At 44.2% G+C, this 17,109-nt stretch overlaps 2 protein-coding genes across 12 annotated transcripts in view; both read right to left on the bottom strand.

Moving 5' to 3' along the window:
* Window positions 1–46: 46 nt before the first annotated feature.
* chpt1 (choline phosphotransferase 1) lies at window positions 47–9,260 on the bottom strand. Its single transcript, XM_030341175.1, has 8 exons — window positions 8,813–9,260; window positions 6,181–6,328; window positions 4,983–5,124; window positions 4,431–4,515; window positions 3,752–3,883; window positions 3,364–3,522; window positions 2,333–2,458; window positions 47–2,079 (listed from the first exon to the last, which is right to left on the bottom strand). Exons 1-8 carry the CDS (start codon window positions 9,050–9,052, stop codon window positions 1,963–1,965), a joined length of 1,149 nt encoding a protein of 382 aa, XP_030197035.1. The 5' UTR covers window positions 9,053–9,260; the 3' UTR covers window positions 47–1,962.
* Window positions 9,261–9,704: 444 nt separating this feature from the next.
* The window catches only part of mybpc1 (myosin binding protein C1), a 30,757-nt gene continuing 23,352 nt past the window's right edge, over window positions 9,705–17,109 (bottom strand). For 7 of the 11 annotated variants that reach the window (XM_030341162.1, XM_030341164.1, XM_030341165.1 and 4 more), the window contains 8 exons: window positions 16,617–16,784; window positions 16,063–16,151; window positions 15,772–15,967; window positions 15,220–15,359; window positions 14,959–15,118; window positions 13,914–14,122; window positions 13,359–13,545; window positions 9,705–10,660 (listed from right to left, as the gene is read on the bottom strand). In XM_030341162.1, the coding sequence (XP_030197022.1) occupies window positions 10,563–10,660; window positions 13,359–13,545; window positions 13,914–14,122; window positions 14,959–15,118; window positions 15,220–15,359; window positions 15,772–15,967; window positions 16,063–16,151; window positions 16,617–16,784 (1,247 nt within the window). In that variant the 3' untranslated portion in view covers window positions 9,705–10,562. Of the gene's footprint in view, window positions 10,661–12,241; window positions 12,282–13,358; window positions 13,546–13,913; window positions 14,123–14,958; window positions 15,119–15,219; window positions 15,360–15,771; window positions 15,968–16,062; window positions 16,152–16,616; window positions 16,785–17,109 lie in introns of all 11 variants that reach the window. The other 4 variants (XM_030341168.1, XM_030341170.1, XM_030341171.1 and 1 more) reach the window with 2 other exon arrangements.

Raw genomic sequence — 17,109 nt, 5'->3', positions numbered from 1 at the left:
TGTTCTTGGGTTTGTTGTGGTTGAATCAAAAGACGGCACATCGTGATTGAAAAGGATTTCTTTATTACAATGTTTTCTCACACTTATTAGAAAGGCTTTCCCCTTGGATGTTAGACGGCTCAACAGAAGAGACGAGGCGTACCTTTCAATGCATAGTTCCACAGTCCATCAGGGCTAATAAAAATAATAATCTTTGATAAGACGATGTGAATCATCAAACTTTTAGAGAGGAACTATATGGACTTTTCCTGAAGGAATAAAATCAGAACGGGAGAGGGATGGATCAGCGTCTAAACCGTAGCAAAAATCCCTTTTTGAATCCTAGTGGACCTGAAATCACAACCAATTTAATCCCAAATCAAGACTATGACATCCCACCCCATTTACACCATCATCCATCGATTATTATAAAAATGTTAACGATCAAATAATAGTTGTTTTTTTAAGTACCAAATGCTGTACATTTAACCTATACAAGGTACACATTTGTACAAGGGAGCGGATATAAGTCGTGGTGTAAGGAGAAAACGAGAACATTAGCACTGTGTGTGTTTTTGTAAATAGTGTTGGTTGCATCTTGCATAATACTTCAGTGATTACAACACTGCGTCATCAACGAAGAGTTCTGCAGCTGCCCTACTCTCTTCCCCCCCCCCCCCCCCCCCCCCCCCCCACAAAAAAATCCTCTTAAATATTCACAGAAGAAAAATAACAAAACATGAATTAAAACAAAACATTTAAGGCGTCGTCATTTGAATTCTGTACAATCACATTGAATTCCCATCAGCCCTTAAGGGAGAAGAAAGCAGAACCAGAGTCGTGTGTCCATGCGTCATTCAGCCACCAATCCCAGCCCACCGCCAAAATAAAAGCCCTACGTGGTCACTTGTACTCGGGTGGTGGTTTGTTGTTGCTAACCAAGGCCATGGGGGGGGTGAGATGAGTATACTGGTGCCGTGTTTTTAAGTGAGCACTCAACATTAACACGACCGTCCATCGCTTCGTCACGCGGCAGACGTACCGTATTGAAACCCAGCATTATACCTTTCATTGGGAATTACCAGTGGTCTGAAGGTTCCTGTACTTCATCCAATTATTTCTCTATTCATTTTTTTCAAACCCTGATTGAGGTCGTTTTGGATTGGGTTAACTTTGTTTGTTCAATAAATAACAGGAAAATTAAACATGATTTGAAGGCGGTAACCACACTAAGTTTGGACAAATATCAATAACGCGATCGTAGCGGTTCTCTGCGAAAGGTGAGATGAAGCTTAGTGAATATCATCATTTTAATACAAATCGGTAAACCTAGTTTGGAACAGTGTTTAGTGGAGTCTATTCATCACTGGATTAGACACCTTAACAACCTTTTGCCGTCCTTATTTGATATTTGCTCACGCAAAGTAGTACCTTTTAAAATAAAACTTATTTTGGTCATTGATTTGCCTAAGCAAGAGATAAGGGAGTGCCAACTTAAGGGAAAACTAATATCTACTGTTGGGCACCACAATTGGGTGGCGAGATCATAGCCCAAATCTGATTGGCCGAGACCAGTGAGGGGATTCACTGATCAACCTACTAAATTCATTCTTTATCAAAAACCATCTTGCACTCCCTTCTTCGCTAATCAACTTCACAGGTCTTTTGTTTTGGTTTGCTTTGCTAAGTCCGTTACTAAAAGCGGGAAACTCGTCGGGGGCGTGTCCTTTAAGTCTGATAGGTCAGGACTGGTGATGTCACGGGACACCGGGGGGGGTGTTGGGTGGTCGTCCCTCTTTATTCTACCTGGTTTAAATTCCCTTGTGGTTATTCAGTGGTCACTCTGTCAAGGCTGCTGTGGCTCGGGTTCGACGGCTGGGGCTCGCGTTCGTCTGCTTCCAGGAGCGTGCGGAGGTCTCTCGTGTTCTCCTCCTCCTCCACCAGCTCCTCCTCGTCCTCCTTCTCCTCCCGCCGGGCAAGTCGTCAGTCGCGGCGGGCGCGGCCGAGCGGCTTGATGCTGAACACCTGGATGCGCAGGTGCGAGGCGATCTGGAGACACACGCCCGAGCAGTACCGCGCCAGGTCCAGCAGGGAGAGCACCTGAGCACAGCGAACACACACACAGACAATTGGTTTAATATTTGGTTTTAATATACTGATTTTATAATGCAAAAGTATAATTTCAACGACCAGGTGTGAACCGTGGTGTGTATCTCTCTCTCTGTGTGTGTGTGTGTGTGTGTGTGTGTGTGTGTGTGTGTGTGTGTGTGTGTGTGTGTGTGTGTGTGTGTGTGTGTGTGTGTGTGTGTGTGTGTGTGTGTGTGTGTGTGTGTGTGTGTGTGGGCCAACTGACCGCGGCGATCCAGAGTACGATGTACTCGTCGACGAAGCTGTTGAAGTACTGGTTGAGGAAGAGGAGCCCCGGCCCGATGAAGGCCGTGTCCGGGAGGTAAAGCTCGCTCTTGGTCATGTGAGCCACCTGCACAGGTCAACACACACACACACACACACACACACACACACACACACACACACACACACACACACACACACACACACACACACACACACACACACACACACACACACACACACACACCGGATTGGGTACTCTCCCCACACTAAGATGTCTGTACTGTATTGTTAACTAAGAGGTGTTGTCGTTTCAAACCTATGCAGCAATAAAACACAAGGTGGAGACATATATAGAGCTGGATGGATATCAGGGCCTCAACAGGGACGAACGCTTGTTCCCTTACACCAACAGACATGTTTACCTGCTGATTATAAAAGCATGACTCATGAGTCGTCACCCTTGGATTACTCATGAGGTGCTTGGGAGGGAACCCTGAAGGGAAGCCCAAAGGGCGGGTTGGATACTTTCTAAATCTAGTTTACCCTGCCCGGTTTCTCAGATTACCTAGCCAAGCTGTAAATGTAATTGCTTGATGTTCAAGGAAGGCTAAAGAAATCCTTACTTAGCATACCCTAGTCCAACTGGATGGATTCACAACAACACCACACGCCCAGCACTGTGTAAACGCATGCTACATTTCCTGCAACACCGGTTTACTAACACGCTGCTACGATGTTAACGTGTTGAAAGATGAAGGCAATGAGGAGCCACAGGGAAAAAAACCTCACACATCTTTTTTATAATGTGAGAGTAAGGCTTCATACGATTGTTGTGAAAAAATGTCAGCCTGCACAACAACTCAGTTTATACTGGAGCAATGATGTCAGTGGCCCAACTTTTAAGAGATTTGTTTCACAGAAACAGGAGTTGCTGTTGCAGAGCACAAAGAATGAATGAATGTATGAATTCAATAAATAAAGAGCGAGAGAGCACAAGAGTTAGTGTCAGAGAGAGAGAGAGAGACGTACCACCAGCTTGTTGGAGATCTTGGCGATGACCAAGCCGAAGGCCAGGAGGTAAAGGCAGGGGTGGTTCTCAAACAGCTGACTAGACGACTTCTTGAAGATGATGAAGGCCAGCGTGAGGATGAGTCCGATGTGGAGGCCGGGGCTCAGCACACTGGTGTCCTGCAAACACGACACACCGCCAACGTTTACAAAACGGGGAGCATCAAACCGTCGGAGGGAGTGCGCCTTTAACCCTGCGCTCACACACACACGCCCCTTGTGGATCTCTACAAAGGTTGAGATTTCAGGCAGTGCTGACGCCTTTGTGTGTCTGATGTGTGTCTGGGCCCAGCTGGAAGGCTTTATTGTTCCTGTGGAGCATGGCGGAGTGGTCATGCTCTGGACTCACGGCCACGGTGGAGCCGTTCTTGCCCACGCCTCCGTTCAGGATCACGTGGAAGTAGTTGTAGCAGGAGAAGCACGCTCCGCCGATGATGCCCACGATGGGAAACACGTAGAGCTTCACCCCCAGGACCGGCAGCTGAAACACACACGCGCACGGTGAGACCCCCGACCGCAGACTGACCAATGGCTCATTGGCTCAACGCGGTAAAAACAAGTGTGCTTTTTATGAAAGCGGGTCGGGCATGCTGAGCGAGATGGGGCCGACAAAGCAAAGGAGAAACATTTCTATGTTTACGCATATACTAGATATAGATCTATGCAAGTGGGGTAGTCAGCTTTTTTTAAAGCCAGATCATGGCCGAGTGATGACCTTCTGCCATGGCATTCGTTAACCATAATATTTACCTTCTTCTCACTTTAGGTCAAGCCTCCAGAGGCAGCAAAGAGCGAAAGTGAAACACAGACTCTTTAATGGCTAAAAAACAAATGGAAGACGCTACAAACTAGGTGGTTAGCCGCTGGTTCAGACAGTGTGCCTCAGAGTTTCACATCTCGCCTCGCAACTCGACAGCAGAGAGGTGTGTGTGTGTGTGTGTGTGTGTGTGTGTGTGTGTGTGTGTGTGTGTGTGTGTGTGTGTGTGTGTGTGTGTGTGTGTGTGTGTGTGTGTGTGTGTGTGTGTTACCGTTCCCTGCCAGAGGCCGACCCCACCGACAGCCGTCATCAGGTACATGGTGACGATGGCGATCTGCACCTCCGTCACATCAACCCTGGAGGTAGTTATTTTTAATTTACAAATATCACATGCCCACCCTTGTTCTCATTAAAATAACACCACGCAAGGAAGACCAACACGGTTCAGATATTGACCGTGTAGAAATTCATGCAATTATTCGCTTTAATTATAATCTATTTTCTTTTATTATTTAATTTCATTGTATAACAATGTTTTTATATGAAGCACTTGGAGTCTGCTTTGTCTATGAATAGTGCTATATAACTGGAAGTTGACATGCCTACATGTGTTTATTTAAAAGAAACGCCAAGCGAGAAAACAACAATTATGTTGTCCTCATGTTGCTCATGTTCCGTGCTTCCCACTGAATTGGGATTGTCCTGTGTTACGGTGTATTTGCCAACAATCTTAGGGAGCATTCATTGCAATTGAGGCACAGCCAACAGGAGTAGAGCCACTGGTGTGACTGGTCGGACGGCTCCGTCGGGCGGGGCGACTTACAGGCCGAAGCGCAGGGTGCCCGAGACGTAGGTCTGCCAGTGGGCGCAGAAGAACATGAACATGCCGATGAACCCACAGAAGAAGATCCAGTCGGGGTACCAGCCTATCCCACACGATATGCAGCTTCCCACGGCGACAAAGACTGTCATGTGTTGGGTGAGTGAAACGGTTGGGAGGGAGAGAGCGAGACACAGAGCAAGAGAGGCAAGGGTCAGTGACATCAAAAGAAAAACATTATCACTGCCAGAAACATTCATTGCAGCTTTTATTATTAGTCATTTGAGGCGGAGACACAACCCACAATAAGCAACACGCTGGAACATCAACCTAACAAGCTAGATAATAATATTAAATTATGGGTCACGGCCTGACAAAGAACAGAATGCTCCACAAATTCTGAACACATCTAGTCTTCTGGGTACACTCTACTGATCAGTACCAAAAAGTGGCATGGCAAAGGAGTAACACTAGGGCTGCTAGATTATGGAAAAAAATCACAATCACGATTATTTTGGTCAATATTGAAATCACGATTATTCAAACGATTATTTTTGAGTTTGAAAACATGATGCATTTATTCAGCATTTCTTTAAAAAAAAACACTTTGTAACTGAGAACTTAGGGTTAACCCTCATTTCTTAAACACAATTCAAATTGTGCAGAGAATTATTTACATTGGTCAATCTGACCGGCGGGGACATTTAGAATTTCCTGTCCTCCTCATTTTTTTCCGGTCAATGACCGGTAATAACCGGACAACGGAAACTCTGCTATAAACCGGCCTAACTTTCACCGTCAACACCGAACCCTTTCTTCTTCGCACGGCTGTCAACATCCGGAACATTCGCTTGTTAGATTTTCTCAAACAGAAGTTTCAAAATAAGATCTAGTAGTAAGTACGGGTAGCATAGAACTAACGTTAGCCAAGTGGGGGCTCCATGATTGCTAAATCTAATGAGAGGTAAAATTGCCATCAAGGAAGGAAAGCATCGTACGCCTTGCGACTGTGCCTCGTTCGCAGTATGCCTTGCGAAACCCAGTATGCCTTTTGAAACGCCTCGTGATTGGTCGATGAAACGCTACCAGGAATGCCTAAAGGGCGTTCTTGTGTCATGACAGAAACGCCCAAGCCTGCAGATGGACCCTTCTCAATAAAAGGAACGAGCAAGACGCCCTTTTATGGGTAGCAGAGGGTCACCTGTGGAGACGGCGTCACAGCCGTGGTCGAAGAGCTCCCCGAGGGCCGAGCTGCTGTTGGTGCGCCGGGCCTGCTTCCCGTCGATGGCGTCCAGGGACTGGTAGATGAACAGCCCCAGGGCACTCAGGATGAACGCCCATGCTGGAGCCTGCCGGGACGAGAGAAACCCATGCACACTTTGAGTTAGGGCTGCTCCATTATGGAAAAAAAAATCGTAGTCACGATTAATTTGGTCAGAATTTAAATTATAAGAGATTATTCCCCAAAAAAGGAATATGACTCAAAACAAACATTTCTCGCCCAAAAAAAAGGTTGTAAATGGGACCTTTGAACTTTCCCCTTCAAAAAACTACACAAAATGTTCAGGTTCGAAAAAAATGCACAAATATCCAGCTGTTCTTCTATAAAACATTTAATTAAATAAATATATATACGGTACTTAGCAGCAAGAAAAATGTTGGAGAATGCGATTAATTGCTCAGCCCTAGTTGGTGATGCGGCTAAGGCGAACTTAAGGTTGCCACTTGCCAACCAACATCATCTACAGAGAAGGGAACATCCCGGAGTGGTTTATTACGGTTATACCACAGTTACACACAATGTTTACTTACTTGACTTGCTTTCATTTATAACTTGATCGAATCTGCTGACAATTGAATATTCTTCTGCAATGCTTTGGGCATTTTGTTTTTAAGGTTGTTGGGGGAAATATCTGGTCGATAGTTGGAATTATTAGTGCATTGATTTGGGACTTTTGAAAAGACAGCGTTGTCCTTTTATTGAAAAAGTAATGCTCAGCCTAAGTTGGAATGTAATTGGCCAATCAGGATCAAGTATTAAACGTTGCTGTTCTATGCATAAAGATTGGGGCTGCCTTGAACGTTTCTTTATCTAACTTTCATATCATTTAATCTAATCCTCCTATAAGGATCCCATTCTGTTATATCATCGGATCAAATATAGAGTGGGATATTCTAATTAAAAAGGGAGAGTTCAAACACAACCGAAGAAACAAGTAATGTCTTCATGTGGAACCCTGGCATAGAGGAAGCTGCCAAAATAATACCAGCCTGATGGTTCACAGCCTGATGGTTCCCAGCAGGGAAGCCGGTCTTTTCCTCAAACACATTTGATTTGTGTGATAGAGAGACTATTTTCAGCCAACACACGGAAATTACCATTGCATAAAGCAATAACAGAACATAGGCTGTGTGGAGAGATATCTCTCTCCCTACGTATGTAAAACATAGCGGATGTCACTCTCCATTAAGACTCCTACTTTATCACTATAAATGGCTAATGCCAGTATGTTGTCAACCAGGGAGCTAGAGACAGTTTTGAATAGAGCCGGTTTCAGCAACGCAACCTTTAACACAGTGGCCTCTAGTCTACCGTGTCCACCGCACAGTCCAACAACACACTGTTTTCCTTCTTCCTTGCAGAAACCATTAACACTCGTGTCCTGTGCTGTCCTATTTCTTTGCAGTCTTGATTTTGCTGCTTCTACAGTTTGAGGTCATCAAATAGTTTAAACCACAGCTGATCTTGTGTATCTGCATTAGAGTGAGAGAGAGACCGACACAGAGAGACGAAGACAGAGAGACATTTGTGTGCACATGTGTAGGCCTCTTGTTTGTAGCACTAGCATGACAAAAAAGATTCCTAACCTTAAAAGTTCAAGCTGACCAACATGACCTGACTGGGTTCTCTTCTCTGTATGGGGTTGGGATGCAATCCCATCTGGAAAGTGTGTATCTGTGTGTTTTCGTGTGTCCTTGTAATACAGATCCCCTGCAGTTTAAACCGAAGGCCCCATACTCTATGTGCGCCTAATAAAGACAAGCTATAATATGAAGATTTAATAAGATGTTTCAATCTGCATTCAGGATTTCCATGCCCTTTTTTATTTTTTCACTTTATTATCTTCTCTTTATTCATTTCCAACGACAGTTAGTCCATGATTAGTATCATAGTGATGCCATCGACTGGTGGCGTGATAAGGGTCAGCCTAGGTGGCGTGCGGACTTTGGGTCCTTGGGTTTCATAAAATACATTCAACAGCTGTATGAGCGGACCAAGGTTCGGCCCTGATAACAGCGCCTCCAATCGCCTCTGAGTTGCCAATTATTCAGATAAAGACACCGTTGTACTCTTGGGAGCACCACGACAGTGACCATGACTATTCTGAATAATGCAGACATGTCTGCTGCAACGTTGATGAAATAATAATCCCATTGTAAGATACTGAAGTGCTAGAAACTGCTGGGCCCTGAAGAAGAAAAAAACAACAATGTTTTGCCCTACAGGTGGCCTGTCCAAAGAAACACCACCCGGTCACATGGTGCATGACATGCGTAAGCACCAGACTATTGGACCTCCCAATGCTACACAGAATTGCTTCCAATAAAAGACACGTTATATTCCCATAAAGCGACTTAACGAGACACTACCCTAAGCCTTCAAGAGGGAACCCCGGCTTAATGAGTAGGAGGTAAACAACAGCTTTATATGTAGGTCCACCATAAGGTAGCCTGTCCTTCACGACAGAGAAAAACACAGCATACCAACCATGACGAGAAAAACAAGCTACCGTTCACCAACTTGAGCTCCGGAGGTCGCCGCCGCCACTCACCTCTTCCCTCGCCGAAGGACAGTAGTACACCAGCACCATCGTTGTCACTATATTGACCATCAGTCCAACAATAGTCAGGGTATTCGGCGCTATCCATGTCGGTATTTGTTCCACCAGCCAGTTCCAGTAGACCTGAAAAGGAGGCTCCAGCAGGGACCGGCCAGAGGCGCTGTATTTGTGCTCCTCAAGCCGCTTGAGTTGAGCGCCCGACAGCGGCTCCGGCCACAAGAAATGTGGCATCGTTTCGGGGCCTCGTCGCTTCTAAGTTACCCCCGGCGGTACTCCTAAACCCCTCGACCTTTCACTTCTTCAACTTCTCGCGTCCAGCCACGGCACACAAGCTCATTGGGCATTTAGAGTTGGGTAGACATTTCTCAATAGCGGAACTGTAAGATGTCGATCATATCTTTGCCTCAGTGCTGATCGAGTTACGTTTCAACAGGAAGCAGAAGTCCGGAAGGGAGCACCGTGCTGTCGCCGGGAAATTCAAACGTGTCAAATGTGCTTCTTGGTTATCCGTCAGACATGTGAATGTGCTTCTTGATTATACTTCATCAGGCATGTGAATGTTTGACGTTCGTTTATTTGCCATAGAAGTGATTCAGATTAAACAGATTATGATAAGTGTTATACGATTTCCTCCTTTTGAATTTCATTATCCGAATAATAATTTGGATTTTAATACTTGAACCTGCTCCCTTTTCCTTTCTTATCTTCACAATATCCTACAATTAAAACATGAGTAGCCGAGATTCCAGCTGGCCAATAACCTTTTTATCCAAACGAATCCAAATATTTTTGTATTAAGTCTATAATGTAAAGCCTATTTATGATTCAAAGTTATTGTTGTTCTTTTTTTTTTTACATAAAAAAAACGTACGGACAAAAACAGTTGTAATTACAGGAAGACATGGTACAATATATTTTTATTCTATGAAACGTACTTACATAGACAAGTGCATGCGCATGATATAGCCAGATTTTTTTACCATGAATTGATAAAACACCATGCAGAAAAGGTGGACAATGTGTCTCTTATTCCCATAGATTTATTCCTCAGGCATTGTACTATTGTAATGCCTATTCCCAGAACCATAATAAAAATAACCGTTAACATGTATACCTAATAGAAACCTGGTTTAAAGACCATGTCAAATTCTAGGCCTTCGCTTCCTCCAGCAAACATTCACAGCCTTAATATCTCCTCCAAATCTTAGATTTCAAAATTCCATCTTTTAATAATTAAATAACGCCAACAATCCATAAATAACACGATGTGATTACAGGATAGGCGAGTGCAATAGTTTCGGACTTTTGTTTTAATACACACTTATTTTTTGTCTATTTATAGATTTTACATACATTGTAGTTCAACGCAAGAACCAAAACACTTACGGCATGCATCTGGTCGGAAACAGGAAATACTGCTGTTCAACACCAGAGGGCGACAAATAAAATGGATCGACATGTCTATGGTGGCAAGCTAAAGTTCCATTGCGCACACAGCACGCCACGCAGAAGGCAGAACGCCCACCCACAACCACACCTACCACTCCCGCTTCAGCAACCTACGCTCACGCACAAACAAGCACACACATGGACGGACACACACATACGCACACGCACACACACACGCACACACACTTTATTGTCTCGCCCTCATTCAGTCAGTAACCACCCCCACCACCACCCAAATTCGTCCAGGGGCAGCTTAATAAATCAATCCCCATCCGGACTCTGGATCCGGACTCTACTTCTCCTGCTCCGCCGCCTTGGCCTCGTTCATGTACTTGTCGATGAGATGGAGGGGGACCCCGCGTTGCATGAGCTCCATAAAGGTGAAGCCTCCTGTAGAGGGCAGAGCACGGATGCACGTGGTGAGGGAGAGGGAGAGATGTAAGGGGGGTGAGATACGAAGGGAGAGAGAAAGAAAGGGAGGCAGAGAGAGAGAGAGGCCTCTATCCCCTGAGTGGGGTTAAAGGTCATGTTTGTTGGGAAGGAGAAGGGGTTAGATTATCCTACAACAAAGCCATCATACTAAATTAAACGGTAGTATGAAGTCATTATCCGTTGTGTGTACTTTTTGGTTAATTTTACCCTTTAGTAAGACGTTACAGGAAGAGTGTAATAGTTCCACTGGCCGCTTAGTGATGGTCATATATACAGGCCTCTGAGACCTTTGTCTAAAAGGCTAGAATTATAAGAAATCATAACTCTGAAGCAAGCTGTAGTCCCACGTAGGGCTGCTCGATTATGGGAAAAATCATAATCACGATTATTTTGGTCAATATTGAAATCACCATTATTTTGGTCAATATTGAAATCCCGATTATTCAAACAATTATTTTTGAGTTTGAAAACATGTTGTATTTATTCAGCATGTCTCTCCCAAAAAATACTTTGTAACTGAGAACTTAACTGAAAATTTAAGTTCTCCCTTAAAAAAATACACAAAATGGTCAAAAAGAAAATGTTCCAATCTAAAATAATATACAGATATGTATCCAGCTGCCCTTTCTCTAAAAAAATAAATCAAAAAAAATAATGAAAAAAAACGAAAACCTCGATTTTGTGATCGTTTGTCTCTGAAAATCGAAATCGCCAATTAATCGGCCAGCCCTAGTCCCACGTCAGAAAGTTTCATGCAGAGTACAACTTACCTTCCCTCAGCGGCACAGATCACGTAAGATAAAATAAGATTACAGTAGATAAGATAAAATATTACTTTATTAATCCCGGGGCACATGAGTGATCACATGACTAAAGCCTTTAAAAATAACCCTCTAGAATATGCACATTGTATTTTCTTTAGTCATGCTCAAGTCTGGTTGTTAAGGGAGCAATATCGAAGATCTCCAAAGATTTTTGTGGAAATAAATGTTTTCTAAGTCACTATCTTTCACCAAATGACCAATTCACCATAGTGAATGAACCCATGTCCCACTTATGAAAGCCCTTGCATTAGCAGTATGATGAATGTTACGACCTGTGTGGTGGTGACCTCATTCCCAGAATGCATTGAAATCACACCGGCTGCAAAGTAAGTGAGGTGTTTTCCATCACCGAACAGCTGGCTGCTGCACCAGAGAGAGTATGGCAGAGCTACCAAAACAGATTAGCTCTTCAACTCTTGTGTGTGTGTTGCGTATTGTTTGTGTTCGCCATAGGTAATGCCTTAGAGAACGAAATTTAGATCTTTAAGATTGCCGCTTAAATAAGAATCATTGGAATCAATCTTGCCTGCTCATATACTATAACTATAACAGCATACACAGCACAGATACACATATAGAACTGTCATGCAAACATGCATTTCTACTTTGTCTGTGGTAAAAAAATAAAAAGTCTGATAAACGCATGGTTATAGGCCATTGAAAATGCATAATGAATAACATAAGCTTCATATGCCATAACCATATGAAAGCTTACCTTTGAATGAGAACATACATTCACAATTCCTGAGTTTGGACTGGGGGAGAAAGAAGAGAAGAGGGGTTAACATTGTTTACATGAAGGAGTTATATGCACACACGCATCTGGACACAAGTGTGTGTGTGTGTGTGTGTGTGTGTGTGTGTGTGTGTGTGTGTGTGTGTGTGTGTGTGTGTGTGTGTGTGTGTGTGTGTGTGTGTGTGTGTGTGTGTGTGTGTGTGTGTGTGTAATTGTGTGTATGTGTTCGTAAACCACAAGCAGAGGGCTGTCTTGTGACTATTGATTATCTTATGTGAGAGTTTAGCAACAAGGACACATTGCCTCTAAACCCTGCTAACACAAAAGAAGCAATTTATATCTGAAGGAACAGACCAGGCCCATTTCATGTCTGGTGTAGAGGTAATGCATCAATGAACAAGATGAAGGGATCGATCTGGATAGTTGGGTGAGGGGTGAACTGATATTGCAAGGGGATTCAGTGATGGATATGGGAGGATATTATAATGTGAACTTCACACAAGTATGGGTATTATTGTGATTCCTGTGTCGTCGTTTTAGGAGTTTAGATACTTACATGTCAAGGGGTACAGGGAGTGGACTTTGGTGTGCCCTGTCACACGCACACACCAAGCTCTAGGCAACATTGTCTGACAGAGACTGGTTTCCCAAAGCCTAAAATATCTTGGTTTCTGAACACAAACCATTTTCTTAGTGTAATGAAAAGGTCTGACCAATTGAAGCACGTTTAAATAAATAACCAATGAGCCAATCACATGAAGACCAAACCCAGACATCTGATTGGCTGTGCCACAGAGCACCCATGAGGGGAATTAGACGCTCCCATCTCTAGCCACATATAGAACATCTTTAAAAGCACCAGTGAAATCACAGAAAATGACAGAATAGACTTTATTAAAGGTCTTATTTTTTAAACGTTAAAGGCATGTTTTCCATGAAACGTTCCCAGGTTTTTGGGGTTTTATACTAGGAAGCAACTTTAACGAAAAACGTGTGTGTGTCCAATCTTTTCCTGAGACAACAAAAGACATTCAAGCTTTAGGAAACCCGTCCCCGAGACGCCTAGGAAGGTGTCCCTCATGAGGTCCACACTCACCTTTGACCTCCAGCCTGCACTCCACCTGGTCCTCCCCCAGGTCATTGACAGCCTTACAGGCGTACAGACCGCCGTCGTAGGGGTTGGGCTTCCTGACTTCCAGGGTGCACACCCCCTGGTTGCTGAACATGCGGTAGCGCGGGTCGTCGATGATGGCGATCTTGTTCTTCATCCAGATCACTTTGGGCTGCAGTTTAGGTGAGCGAAAAAGTTGGAGGAGAAAAAGGATGAAATCTTTGCTTTATTAGCCTGCATCAAGGAGCATGTCAATTAGATGACAGCATTGTCTTTCCCTTGGCTCTAACGGGAGTAAATACAATTTATTTATTTGTTGTAACTTTACATAGATGTCGTGGCATAATGAATCCTAATATTAATATCACAATTTATATAACCTACTTTATTTTAATACTTGTACATTTAAAGCGGTTTAATGCTATAAACCTAGAAGTTACTCCATAAATGCTGGCTATGTTCTTCCCAAGATCCTGCTCCATGAAGCTCCATCAAACTTCACACAAAAAACATGTCCTCAACCGTCTCATCGTGACCAACCCTTGGATTGGCGCGGACGCTGCAGTTGAGGGTGGCGTTGTAGCCGGCCACGGCGAAGGTGTTGATCAGAGGTTGTGTGAAGCGGGGGGGCTCCTTGAAGTCGTGGTCGATGTACTCGGGGGTCCTGAGCTGCAGACCTGCGGAGGGAAGGGTAGAGGAACGGGGTTGTACATGATACGCGCGCTGAGCTGTATCATGAAGGGATTCCCCTAAGTGGTGAGGGATAGACAACATGGTTGTTTAATTCATTTTAATTCAAGACAAAGACCAAAGAATCGTGGAAGGAGATGGCAGCCATATTCTGTGTTTTGGTTTTTTGGTGTTACGTACTAATGTAGAGAACTGTTCATGAAGGAGTTATATGCAAACACGCATTTGGACACAAATGTGTGTGTACGTGTGTGTATGCGTTTGTAATTGTGTTTGTTTGTATGTGTTCGTAAACCACAAGCAAAGGGCTGCCTTGTGGCTGAACAGAACAAAATCCCTGCTTATGTTTTATGTTGAATAATATCACTGACAGTCTCCTTGACGTACCCTTCAACGAAAAATCAAACACAATTCATGCAACTCTTGGAGAGACGTCCATACTAAAATGACAGGAGAAGTATGGGAGGGTAAAAGGTTAAGTGAGAATAGGTCCACGGTTAAGGTAAAACAGCGGTGAAATCCAAGGGACTGGAAGGAAGGAGAGGGAAAGAAGCTTAATCATTCATTGAAATCAAACGCTGTCTAATCCAGTGGTTCTCAATCTCTTGGTGTTGACCCCTCATGGGGTCGCCTTATATGCGTGTGGGGTCACAGGGGAATTGTGCGAATAAGCTTCAAATATTTTATGGTGCACTTATTTTTAAATTGATTGATTATTAATTATCGGAAGATAGTGACAGGGTTAAAGCAATGTGTGCAAACTCGTATTTAAGAAAAGTTGGGGTTGCAACTTCAATTTTCTGACCCTTAAAATAAAAGGGGTCTCAGTCCTAAAAGAGGTTGGGAACCACTGGTCTAAACGATCAATTCCTGCGTGTTTACACTCTCGCAGTACCTTCTTTGACGATGAGAGCGCAGTCCTTGGTCTGCGTGGCGCTTTCACTGAGACCGCACATGTTCTCGGCGTAGATCCTGAAGAAGTACTCGTTGCCGATCACCAGGTCCGAGATGGTAATGCACGTGCGGTGGTAGTGCTCAACACACGTGTACCACTCCTGTCGAGCAAATGGGACGCGTCGCGTTAGGAGGACAAAGAAGAAGGAAAAGTTGCATGTATTTATTGCGTTTGCAATGAGGGAAGCCAAACCACCCATACCATGGTCTTCTTGTCTGCCTTCTGGATGGTGTAGCCGGATATGGGGGAGTTTCCGATGTCTTTGGGGGGGCTCCAGTCCAGGGCCACGTTTTCTCCCCACACCTCTTCGATGGTCACTGCCTGGGGCGGCCCGGGCAAGTCTAAGAGATGAAGAGATGAGGATGGAATTGGGCTTTAAACATTCTTGAGCCATTGAAACCACTATATCCCAATCAAGTTCCAACAAGGCCAGAGCTATTAAAAGGGGCAGGTTTATTATAATGCGGTGGTTGACTGTGGACTTTGGCCATTGAAACCACTATTTCCATCACAACCAAGTTAATGCAAGACCACAGCATTTAAAAGGGGCTGGTTTATTATAGTGCGGTTGTGACTGACCACAGAAACTAAATCTCGTTTCCTATAAATACATCTTCGATTTTTAGTGGTGGGCTGTGTGAGTGACAGGAAAGTGGGTTGAAAGAATGGGGGGATGACGTGTAGCATAAGTGAGTAATATTGGGTGTTTGTTTGCATACGTGGGCTGAGCCAACCTTGATTTTGTCTCCTTACCAACAATCTGGATGTCAAGAATGGCCGTGTCGGTGTGGTTCTCCACCTGCACCGTCAGCTCGTACTTCCCAGAGTGACTGCGCTCGGCTTTGCGGATGAAGATGATGCTGTCGCATTCCGTGTTGCGGATGCTGACGTGGGTAGGGTCGATGGGCTGGCCCTCCTTCAGCCAGGAGACCTTGGGCCTGGGTTTACCCTGGAAAGAGGACACGTTCAATACAGACCATGAGAACGGCTGAAAGATGAGTGAAAACCCCTAGGGTGGTGGAGTCAGGAGTGTGTCCGCCGTACCAGAAAGGGAACCACAAGGTTTACGGCTTCCCCGACTCTCCGGGTGTACGTCTGCTTCAAGTGCCGGGGAATTCTGATCTTGGGAGGCTCTGGATGTGTGCGTTGACAAAATAAAACGGCTTGTTGATGTATGCATTTTAGACAGGAAATTGTCCTGACATGATTGTATATTTGTCATTTCTATTAGAGTCTGTTCAATTGTGTATTATATATAGTTAAGTATATATGCCTCAAACAAATGTATATAAGTATATAAGCTCTCTGAGAATGTTCTGCTGCATGCTGTCTAAAAGATCTCGCACCCTTCTCCCCAACCAACATCAACCTCTGGCCAGTGTGACAGACACTGGCCAGAGGTGGTTGTTGTTGTTGTTGTCTGTTGTCGGATTCGTTCTTTTGTTGGTGAAAAGGTTGAATCGGTGTTGGCTAACTTCGGCCATCATTCTATCGCATCCTTACATCAGTCTATTGCATCTGTTTGAGAGCTTGCATACTTAAAATAATAATATAATAAATATAATACACAATTATGTATGCATGTATGTGGGTCTTACCGATGACTTCTTTGACCAGGATTGAGTGCTGGATGGTGCGTGGAGTGCTGCACCCCGCTGCGTTGACGGCCTTCACCCGGACTAAGATCTTGGCGTTGGTGGGAAGCCCTGTGATGGTGTACTTGGTTTTCTCCGTCAGTCCCTTGTTGGCCGGTATCCACTCATCAGCTGTGGAGCCAACAGAACATCACTGCCTGCGCCCCATGGTGACTCATTGACACATTTATCCAAATAATAATATCATACTATCACTTGACTTTATTTCTAGCTCTCCACAATTAAAATGTGTAATGTTGGTTAGCATTTGTATCGCCTCTGCAGACCTGATACTGTAACCTTGTTAATTGCCTGACCTATTTATTTTGTAGATAGTTTCGGTTTCTTTGCCTTCATTAGACATATATATTCCAAATAGTGTATGGCAAATGAACCTGGCCTCTCCACCCATATCTAGCTTCAGCCATGGCCGATCCATAGCAGGCTCCATGATGGT

The sequence above is a fragment of the Gadus morhua genome, chromosome 19 (genome assembly GCF_902167405.1).
Source record: "Gadus morhua chromosome 19, gadMor3.0, whole genome shotgun sequence".
In the NCBI taxonomy this organism is placed as follows: Eukaryota; Metazoa; Chordata; class Actinopteri; order Gadiformes; family Gadidae; genus Gadus; species Gadus morhua.
The sequence above is the reverse complement of the archived record's forward strand: the minus strand, read 5'-3'. Positions and strand labels throughout refer to the sequence as shown.

Excerpts from the sequence above, each read along its gene's own strand:
- chpt1 (XM_030341175.1), bottom strand. The coding sequence starts at position 9,052 with ATGCCACATTTCTTGTGGCCGGAGCCGCTGTCGGGCGCTCAACTCAAG. Across the intron at positions 2,459-3,363 it reads AGATCTCCAACAAGCTGGTG|GTGGCTCACATGACCAAGAG; the intron begins GTACGTCTCTCT and ends TGACCTGTGCAG. Across the intron at positions 2,080-2,332 it reads TCGTACTCTGGATCGCCGCG|GTGCTCTCCCTGCTGGACCT; the intron begins GTCAGTTGGCCC and ends CGCTGTGCTCAG.